The 11,241-nt window shown below is 32.5% G+C and overlaps 1 protein-coding gene across 1 annotated transcript; it reads right to left on the minus strand.

Moving 5' to 3' along the window:
• Window positions 1-7,314: 7,314 nt before the first annotated feature.
• LOC115714192 (plasmodesmata-located protein 6) lies at window positions 7,315-10,427 on the minus strand. The gene is made up of 3 exons (XM_061114793.1): window positions 9,563-10,427; window positions 7,905-8,039; window positions 7,315-7,749 (listed from the first exon to the last, which is right to left on the minus strand). Exons 1-3 carry the CDS (start codon window positions 10,293-10,295, stop codon window positions 7,739-7,741), a joined length of 879 nt encoding a protein of 292 aa, XP_060970776.1. The 5' UTR covers window positions 10,296-10,427; the 3' UTR covers window positions 7,315-7,738.
• Window positions 10,428-11,241: the final 814 nt, after the last annotated feature.

Here is an 11,241-nt window from a genome sequence, read left to right on the forward strand (position 1 = left end):
TACAGAGACTAATAGGCCGATACTCCTTAACGAAAGAAGGTTTTGTGACTTTCGGAATCAACACCACATTGGACTTATTAAATTTCCTAACTGATTGGTGACCATTCAAAATAGCAAGGCAAACAGCTGAGACCCGGGGACCAATAATATCCCAGAATTTGTGGAAGAAAATAGCATGAAACCCATCCGGTCCTGGTGCCTTTGTAGCACCTATAGCCCGAACTGCAGCCAACACATCATCATTCGTGAAAGGAGCTACAAGCATGTCGCATTCCTCTGAAGATACTCTAGCTTCAATACAAGTGATCCCACTCTCAACTTGTTGCGCAGAAGGAGAAGCCGAAGAGAAAATTGTACCAAAATACCGTTCAATCTCATTGACAATGTCCTCCTCGAGAGTCAATTTTTGGCCATCCTCAGTCATCATTTCCACAATTGCATTCTTTTTCTTTCTGCCCGTCGCCTTATTGTGAAAATATTTAGTATTCCTATCACCCAGAGCCAACCAATCCGCCCTCGACCGCAACTTCCAATAGCACTCCTCCCGAGACAAAAGATCATTAAGAGTAGTTTCAAGCCTTTTAACCTCATCCATTCGGACCAACGGAGCGGCCACACTAAGAAGATCATCCAACTGTTTCTGAGTTTCTCTCACCCTTCTCGGAATCGAACCAAACTTATCCTTATTCCACGCCCCCAGCCTCTCGGCACATCTCCCAAAAATATCCAGAATACTGTCTTGACTATCCAAAGGAACATCAACCTCCGCCCATGTATGATTAACAATGTCATGACATTCTTCATCTTTCAACCAATGAGTTTCAAACCTAAAACACCTCTTTTTGTCATTCTTCTGAATCCGAACCACATTTTCCAAAGTGGCCACCACCGGTCTATGATCAGAATGTAAGAAATCCCCATTAGTGACTCTAACCGATGGGAATAAATCATGCCAATCCTGGTTACAACAAAATCGATCAAGCCGTTCCTGCACATGCGCCGCACCTTGCCTTTTATTAAGCCATGTAAAACATTGCCCCTCAAACCCCATGTCAACCAAGGAACAATTATCTAGAGTTTGTTGGAATTCATTCATAGCCGAAAAACTACGGTCAGCACCACCTTTCTTTTCACTGATGGAGAGGATTTCATTAAAGTCACCCCCACAGATCCAAGGAAGATCAAAAAGGTCCTTAAGGCGCCTCAATAATCTCCAAGAATCAGATCTATCACTTGCTTTAGGATTCCCATAAAACCCCGTAAACCTCCATAATCTTCTACCCGGACATTGTACCAGAGCATCAATATGGCCAACTGAAAACGACTTTACCGACACATCCCAATCCTCATTCCATAATAGTAACAAACCACCACTCTTCCCCACACAATCAACATGAAAACTATTCTGAAAATTAACATGTCGCCTTATACCTTCCGCCCAACCACCATAAAGTTTAGTTTCCGACAAAAAAACTAAACTTGGGGAAAACTTACGAACAATCGTTCGTAAGGCAGTCAACGCACCGGGATTCCCCAAACCCCGGGCGTTCCAACATAACAGACTCATGGCTCTTGGCGAGCCTGCTCCGCAGGCTTCGCCAATATCATATTCAAATCTTCCGGATCCATGCCCACTTGCTCACCCAATCTTCCTTTTTTCACACTTTCGGTAGCACCCTCTATATCCATTTTTCGCTTCCCACCACCATTGACTTTCGGACTCAAGTTGTATTTAGCATTAGCAACCATAACATGTGATAACTTAGGACTAATGGGGAAAGAAGACAGCTTGGACACACCTTTAGACCCACGGCTAGAAGAAGAATTGATTCTCTTCCAAGTTTTGGCTTTTTGTGCTTTGATAAGTGGTTCAAATGTATGTTGTAGCGCATGGCTAAAAGAGAGCTCATCTTGGGAAGAAGGCGCCAAAACACCCTTACCCTTTTGTTCTTTAGTGAACTTTTGATTACCTCTTTCACCAACTTCCATCTCAGTAACCAAATCCACAATAACACTAGTAGAACCATTACCTTTGCCATTATCCCCCTCACCCACTATCACTTCCTTCTCATTATCTACGGGAATCACCATTTCAGTCACACTATCCATACCCGAAGATGTACCATTTAGATTCTTATCCCTGCCCACACCCTTATCTTTCTTCAACCCCTCCACATTAACCTCAACCGCCACATTACCCATAGGTGCCACGGCAATTTTAGTAACATCAGTATCATGGGAGGCCAACTCCTCCTCTCTTTCCCGAGCCTCTAGAATCGAAGTAGGTGCAAGCTCCTCCGGTGTAGGTCCCGAATAACGAGCCCGATTTTTCTCAACCGCAGAAACAATCCGTGAAGCTTCACCCATAGTCATAATCGGCCTATTCGAGGGAGAGTTCTCACGGTTGCGTTGAACCCGAAATCGATCACGAGGTGGGGAGCTAGGAGCACACATCCACGAACCGAATCTCCCACGGTCAAAGTGTGGATTCTCCCCCGCAAAATCTCTTAACGGACAATCCATGGCCTTATGCCCAATTATTCCACAATCAAAACAAAAATCAGGTAAGTGTTCATATTGAAAGATTAGAGAAACCTCATTACCTTGATCATCCACCGCCACTCGTAAGCCCCGCTTAAGTGGCTCAGTGATGTTAATACGCACTCGCACCTTCATTGTGCCATTGACAAGCTTTATGTCTTCGAGCTTCCCAATCCTCTCCCCCCATTCCCTTGCAAATAATTCAGTCATACAAGCTAGAGGGACATTGTTGATCGATATCCAAAATGACGTGAAATCAAAATTCATTTTCGATATTTCGCCTAATCCCATCGGCTTCACAAAGCAAATGAGCTGTTTATCAATCGTCCAAGGCCCTCCTCCAAACACCCGCTGCCTATCCTCACGACTCCCAAAGAAAAACCGGAAAACATTTTTTGAACTCAGCTCTTCCACCTGAAACCGATTGTTTATTCTCCATATTCCCTTCATAGCTCTCTCAATACCCTCCTTGTTGATTGGTTTAGGACCAATCACTTTACCAACAAGACATAAATCCAATCTCTTTTTCCCCTCTTCCACACCGGCCTGATTCAAAGGAAGGACAGGACCATCACCTTCATCTAGCACCAAGACTTCAGCAAGCCTATTAACCAATTCCAAGTCCATTGTAACACACAGTGAGAGCACGAGGAGAACAAAACCACGTTGCACAATTGCCAGGAAAAACGCAGCAAGACCTAGGGAGAACACGCTGCTAACACCAGAATCCAGGGAGAACACCGTAGGAAACGACCGACTGCACCCCTCCCAGAAATACTGCCCAGAAAAAATCCAGAAAAAACTGCACAGGAACACGTTGAACAACCCAGAAAATTGCAAAATAACACCCCACCACCCCAGAAAATTGCACCCGAATCCAAAGAAAACCAGAAAATTCGTTGCCGGAGATCGATACGAAATCAAGAAAAGCAAAAAAATCGAACGAAAATCAAAAACCTTATCGCCGGAGATCGTCGACTGGACCCTTCCCATAAAAGGACTGAACTTCCAATCGGTTTCGTAGCTCCGAAACTCGTAATAGGGAGAGTTTTAATCCTTCTGTTATTAGAGAGATTTTAAATTAGAGATTTGAATGATTTTACTATCTTTTCACTTCTTTTTTCTATCAATCCATCTTGGTAAACAAAGAGATTTGTTATCTCTTTCCACTTCTCCTTCCTCTCCTCTATTTTTCTCTCCTACTAAATATAGTGTTAAAGTGTCTTGTGATTGTATAATACACCCATAATGAGGGTGCTTAGCTCTCATTAAATTAGATAGATTTTTGGAAAATTTGTACTATAGATTATTTTTGGTTTTTTTTTAGTATTGATACTATTGATAATATTTATAACTAAAATTAATTATAATGATGAAACAATAAATTAGTTTTTCAATTTACACGTGTGCCATCATCATATCATAGACAACAAAGATATGAGTTTGAGTACTATAAAATATAAATGTAACACTAATCTCTTTTTTAATTATGATTATTATTCCTTTTGGCCGTTTAGCGAAAAGGAAATTATGAGTGGAAGATTCTTGGTTTTAAATAACAATTTCTTATTCCTTTTTTCTCACTTTTGTGACTTGTTCTATATCTTCATGTTCAACCTTATCATAACATATATCTACTTCTTTATTGATTTGCCACTACAAATAATTGGACCTAATATATATAATACTCATATTTCTTTGCAATTATATATACGTTGCTTTCATCATTTAGCTATTTTATGTATCGTTCGTGCTTCAAATTTTTACTCACCTTCCCCTATAGATTTATAATTCTTATATATAGGTGCATTACTTTCAAATTAATCACATTTAATTTTAAAATTCTTCAATGAACTACCAAAAAATAAGATTGTTGATATAAGTAGTACTAATCAATTTATTTAAATCATCTTCAACTGTGTAGTCTCATACCTATACAGTCTCAAAATTATTACAGTCAACATTTCTTAAACGATGTGGAATTGCATAACTTACTCAATATTTCTCCTTACAAATACTGACTGTCACATTTTAGTCCCCAAATTATTTAATGGTTATTAATTTTTCCAACAAAACTTACTGAATTTTTAGAGGTGAAACTCTCCAAACTTCGATTCCGTTTGATCTCCACTTAATTTTCCATTCACTTTGGTCGGTTAAATATCAATGTGTGATTGCCACTGTGTACTAAAATATACACGTGACGAATTTTTATTAGTCCACCTAATATTAATGATATAAATTCAAACAAAAGTAGAAGCAAAAGTGGAGATCAAAACAAAATTGAAGTTTGGAGAGTTTTACCTCCAAAATTTAATAATAGGGTTAATCGTGCCAAACTCAAAAATTTAGAGAGTTTGAGTACAAATTTCCCATTATTTAATTAGGAGTGCACCTATATATAAAATTCCAATAATATTTTTTCATACATTTATATATCTGAGTAATTTCACTTATTATCAATTAACTTTGAGTTAGTTTTCTTATGTGATTAGTAAACTTAAATTATAATTTAAATGACGTCTAATTAACTTTGAAATGTATTATCCTCTAATTATTTTTAATACATTATTAATTACTAAATATAAGAAAATTTTATAATGGACCTCCTTAAAAGGGATTCATCAATACACCCTCTGTTTCGGTATCTGAGATAATTTTTTAGTTAATTTTTTTCTCTTAGTCATGTATGTTATAGTTATTTAAGACATCATGTAAAATTTTAAAAAAATCAGAAAAATTTAATATACCAAAAATAGGGTTCAAATATTGTATATATTAAAATTTTGTAGAATATCTTAAATTAATTATAATGTACATAAATATAAAAAAAAAAATGAACTAAATTTTTTTTCTAAATAATGAAACAGGTAAAAGATACATCATTAATGGGGTGCATTATATAAACATCCAAATATATATATAGTATACATTTAAATCGACAATAAAATTCTCTTAGGAGCTTTTTTATTTTTACACTTCAAAATATATATATTTTTTTGTATTTTTACGGAATTCTACATAGAAACCCCTATTGTAACTAGCGCTGTAACCACTTTAGAAACTTAAACTGTAAATTTAAAAAAAAAAAAGTTAAAAAAACAATATATGGGGTAATTTCCCATTCTCTTAAGTATTAGTTAATGGAGAATGGATGAGAGAGAATGTTCCAAGTATCATGTAGCATATAGTGATATTGAATTATGGGACTAAAAAAGTATGATCATAATGAATATATTAAACAAATTTTATACTTTTCTTTTTCTTTGAAAATGATTTTTCTCTTTAGAATATTAGTTTTTTTTTTTTCTTGAACAATCTTTAGAATATTATTAGTTAGTCTATTGTGAAAAAGGGCATATTAATTATAATTGGGGGAGCTTTGTCTTAATCATTGTTATAAATTATAAGATCATATAATTTATAATTTGACATCATTCATGATTATATATGAAACATCTGGGTCCTTTTCTTGCTGGATTGCTTATATTCTTCTTTTTATTAATTATATCACAAATAGATTATTATTGTTTATTTAATCCAACATTTATAACATGATCAAACAAGGGTAGGCATGCAAAAGTAAAAAAAAAATCCAATATAATAATAATAATGTTTTTTGCATTTATAAACTAATAATGTTGCATTATTCTATAAGAATCTCAAAGTTTGGTAATAACACTTTATTTTGTATATTTTGGCCCTAAAAGTTAAATGAAAGGTAAATATTATAGGGAATGTATATAATAGATCCTTTCAAAGGGGTATTTTGGTAGATTTATTGTCTACTTCAACATTTAAAATCTATTTTCTTTTTATAATCGCATACGTTATAGTTAGGATTACTTGTAAATTTTTATACAATTTTAAATAATTTACAGTATAAGGTTTAAACAATTATTTAAGACAGTCGTGGATGCAACAAAATATTTAAACCTTATTTTTAGTATTATAAATTACACACAATTTTTTCAAAATTTACAGGTAGTCATAAATAACTATAAGTACACGATCATGAAAATATATTAGACTAAAAAACTGTCCTATACACCCAAACAGATAAAAAGTTTACCAAAATAATCTTTTAATGTACTATAGACATACCCAACATTTTTTATTTTTTATTTATGTTTAAGATGATATTATTAAAGTAAATCTCTTCATTAAAATATTGTCTAACAAATCCTAAATAGTAAAAAAGTTGGTTCCACCATTGATCACATAATAGACCAATTTAAATTAAGTGATTTTGCTACAATAATAATTTTTATATAAATTCGAGCACATATATAAGATGGTGTTTAGTTTGGTGTACTGAAATAATAATGGTAATAATAATATAATGATATAAAAATGGTAATAAGAATTGATTATAATATTTAGTTTGTAGTTAAAATAAACATTGTTATAATTATAAAATATTCAAGAAAAAAAAGGATAATATAGACTTTTGACTTTTTTTTTACTATAATTTTATAAAAATATATTATTTTTCTTTTTGTAATAAAGTGTAATTATAATGGGGATTATATTTTGGTATGTAATTATCATTATAATTATATTATATTATAATGAATTACAAAAGTTAAAAAAAAAAAAAATAATGTAATAGACTTATTTATTATCGGTGAACCAAATATCATCTAAGTACAGACGCAAAACAAAAGCTGTCACTAAATAACCAGAAAAAGTAGCTAGCTAGCAAAGTCCAAGCTAATAGTGAAAAAAGTTCACTACAATATAAGTTGCAAATTACAGAGTAAGAAGAATAAGTTGTCTGATAAGATCTAATTAAGTTTTTATTGACATAAAAATTCTAAAAAAAAACACTTAGTGAAGACCCAACAAAGGCACTAACTTACTCAGCTTCACATTTTTTTTTCTTCTTCTTCATTAAAGTAAATAATAATCACTATATATACACAATATTATTAAACAAGGTAACATTGTTCATATAAGTGAGAATGTGGGGAGCAAGAATAATCTTTTGATATCAATCTCTTTCTCTCTTTGTTCATTTGTTTTCTTCTCTCTTCTTATTCCAACTTTCATTTCACTTGTTTCAAGGTACCTTTATCAATACAAAAACATCTTTCTATATCTATATATTAAGAAAATTACAGTAATTGAGAAAAAAGAAAAAGTAGAGGAATTAATGAAACAGAGCCACCAATAAGAGCCAGCCCCATATATATAATCACTTACCACCTGCATTAAAAATACATATATATAAATAAAAAAAAAACATTATCATCAAAAATCAAAAGGGTTTTCATAAAAAATTCTTATTGAGAAAAGGGTATAAAGAAAAAGTGGGATTTATAAGATAGAAAGTATAGAGAATAGAGAAAAGGTAGAAGTACCTTTATTATCACTTTCACAAAGTTTTCTTAAGAAAGAAAGGAACACAATTAGGAGACCAACACCAGCTATTAATCCAATTAATATTGCTAGTGTCTTCTCAATCTCATCGTCATTGTTATTATTATTGTTGTTATCTACAACAAAAAGAAAGAAGAAAGAGATAATTAACACAAAAATGAATAATTAATTTAATTAATAAACCAAAACTATCACATGTCACTAGAATAATAGTAATTATGATTTCAAAGCTTCAAGTGGGTAAATCAAAATAAGAAAAGTTCACTACCCATTTTGTAGAAAGGACACAATATTAAGTAAATCACTCACACACGACCAATGTGAAACAAAACACACACAAATAAATTATTTATACAATTACTAAAATTTTATCATAATGACTAATTACTTACACATGAACAATATGTGACAAAAATTCAAAATCCTAACCTAAACCCTATAAAATACTATACTTAGAAGTTACATTTTTTTCCCATTAAATGAAGACACATTAGTAAATTTTTATTTAGAATAGACTAAAATGAAAAATAATAATTTAAAATATTTCGCGGTCTATGCTTCCTTACTTCGAATTAGTTTAGTGTTTTTTGTTTAAATGTGACAACTAATACTAGATAATATAGTTGAGGAGAATGGTTGGTTTGATTAGTTAGAACTAGTTCAAAAAAGTTTTATGGGACATTTTGAGATGAAATTGCTGGTACCAAATTAAACTACTAATCAATGGCATTGGATTCTTTGGTAATGTTTACTTGTGATAAACTCTAGTAATTCATAGTGGTATAGTACTATAGTGGGGCCTAATTACTTGTCAACTTTTGTAACCATCAACTATTAATTAGTAAATAATATTAACCTATTTTTCTTGTGTGTGATCTAAAATATAACACTCATACCTCCCTTGAGTATAGTTCTTAAGTCTTAAATAAAACCTAGTCAACATTATATCCCTTTTTCCTTTCACATTATTTTTCTCTTTCATTTAAATATTTGCCAAACTTTATAGCTTAAGAATAATAGAATAAATTACATCATGTTTGAAACTAAAAATATTTTTTTTGTGACAAAAAAAGTTCAATTGTAATGCTAATCCCATTAATGTAAACCAAAGTCAAAATCTAAGGTAGAGAAATTAATGAATATTTCCCAAATAAACAAAATGGTAACTATAAAACAACCATTAATAAACACTACAACTAAATAGTCAAAAAGTGAAATGTAAATCTAAATGTATTTTCATTTACATTTAAAACATTCACACACAAACTTAGTGATTAAGCACACAAACCAAACCTACATTCACTCCCACACCAAAAAAAAAAAAGCAAGAATATTATAACATAAAAATTAAACACCAAAAGATAAAAAAGCTAAAAAGAAAAGTGAAATTAAAAAAAAAAAAAAAAAAAAAGCCCCTTTGGTTAATTATGATCTACCCAAATAATACCATTTACATGGTACTTAAAAACAATTTTGATTTTTGCAAAAAGGGTGTTGAGTAAAATCATAATTAGACAAAGAAGGGTTCTTCTCAAATTTAGTTAAATTTAAATAAATAAAATAAATAATTAAGTTAAAATTAAGAACAACCGTACAACCACCGGAATGGTAAAACCAAACCAAACCAGCTTTATCTTACCATTTCCGCCGTGCGAGTGGGCTCCACCTTCCGAGAATCGCGCGTAACACTTAGCCAAGTACACGTCACCCCACGAGGCGGGCCCACACTCTGTTTTGAGCCGTTGGATCGCATCAGAGATACAATCCTGACACTCCGATTGGCTCAAGTCACCCACGCACTGCGCCACTCCCTGAACGTTACCGGAACCACCAACTCTGTACAAACCTCCGGCACCGGCGCCGGAATTAGAATTCATGTAATCCAAAACGGAATCCCTCCGGGACAACGCGTCGGAATCGTACCCGACGGAGGGCCCACATTTCTTAACGACGACGGTTTTGTCTTCAACTCCGAGAAACGAGGTATTATCGTACTTAACGAAGCAACCCTCGAGTTGCAACGCGCCGCCGCACGAGTCTGTGCAGAGAGTACCGAGTTGACTCACCGCGCGTGCAACACACCGCGAGCAAGCGTCGTTGCCCAGGTCACCCCGGCATTGGAAAAGTCCGTACAAGTTGGGAGCGCCGCCGGTTGCGGGGATGGTGTACTTGTTGTAGGTTGAGAACATGGCTGAGTTGACGAAGGAAGTGAGTAGCGAGTTGACTCCTGACTCGTAAGGTGAGCCGGGTGAGTATTTGAGTTGAGAACAGCCACCGAAGACGAAGGTGTCGGTTGAAGATTCCGATGGGGTGATGAGAATTGTGGTGATGATGATGATGAGTGAGAAGAACGATGGGTTTGTTGTATACATGTTTGATAAAATGTCGAAATGAGAAATGAGAAGATTTCTTCTATTGTTTTAGTTTTTGTTGTGTATGAAAATGAGAGGGTCTATATGAATATATTTAGAAAGAGTTTTTGGAGATTTTTAGCAAGAAGAAGGTGAACTAGCTTTATTAGTAGTGGTTTTATTTATTTTATTTTATTTTTTAAAAAAATTATATATAATAAGAAGGGTAATTAGATATATTAAATTATACTTTTAATTTTTTTTTTTCAAATTATTGAAATAGTTAAATTTAAATATTTTTTTTTTGATTTTGTTAAATTTTTACTAATATAACGATTGTATTCTTTAAATTTTGATATCTACTTCTCTAAACTTTAATATGTGCTAGATTGAATTTTTTTTAGTAAAATTAGATAAAAAAAATGTAAATTTAATAATGTCAATAATTCAGAAATTTTTTTAACAACTTAGAAAGTTTAGAAGAATAATTCAATAAATGTCGAAATTATAGTAAATATCTAAATTAGCCTAATAATAAATAAGGTATTTTGGTTATGAGTTTGTGTTTTTTTATTAGTTAGCTTGTCCCCTCAAATAATTAGAAATGTTAAATATTTTCTCATTAATTTTAAATATTATTAATTTACAATATTTTTTAAGATTTTGTTAGTTAAAAAGAGTACGATTTAACAGGGGTAAAAATTAAAAAACAAAATATAATTATAGTCATAGTTCATAAATAAAATTAGTAATTATTTTTAAAGTTGAAAAGTTAATTTTTTCTAAAATTCATGCCCGTAAAATACATAATTATTTATTTGATAAAAAAATTGAGAGAGGGAGAGATTGTATGCATGTGTGAGTGAGAGATTTTTGGCTTTAGTGAAAAGAGGGTAGTATTAGAAGTAGTACTTTTAGTATGGGTTGCTTTAAGGGGAATTTACGTAAAAATATGAGAAACTTGACG

Source organism: Cannabis sativa, chromosome 4 (assembly GCF_029168945.1).
Source record: "Cannabis sativa cultivar Pink pepper isolate KNU-18-1 chromosome 4, ASM2916894v1, whole genome shotgun sequence".
NCBI lineage: Eukaryota > Viridiplantae > Streptophyta > Magnoliopsida > Rosales > Cannabaceae > Cannabis > Cannabis sativa.

Excerpts from the sequence above, each read along its gene's own strand:
- LOC115714192 (XM_061114793.1), bottom strand. The coding sequence starts at position 10,295 with ATGTATACAACAAACCCATCGTTCTTCTCACTCATCATCATCATCACC. Across the intron at positions 8,040-9,562 it reads CCACTCGCACGGCGGAAATG|ATAACAACAATAATAATAAC; the intron begins GTAAGATAAAGC and ends TTTTTGTTGTAG.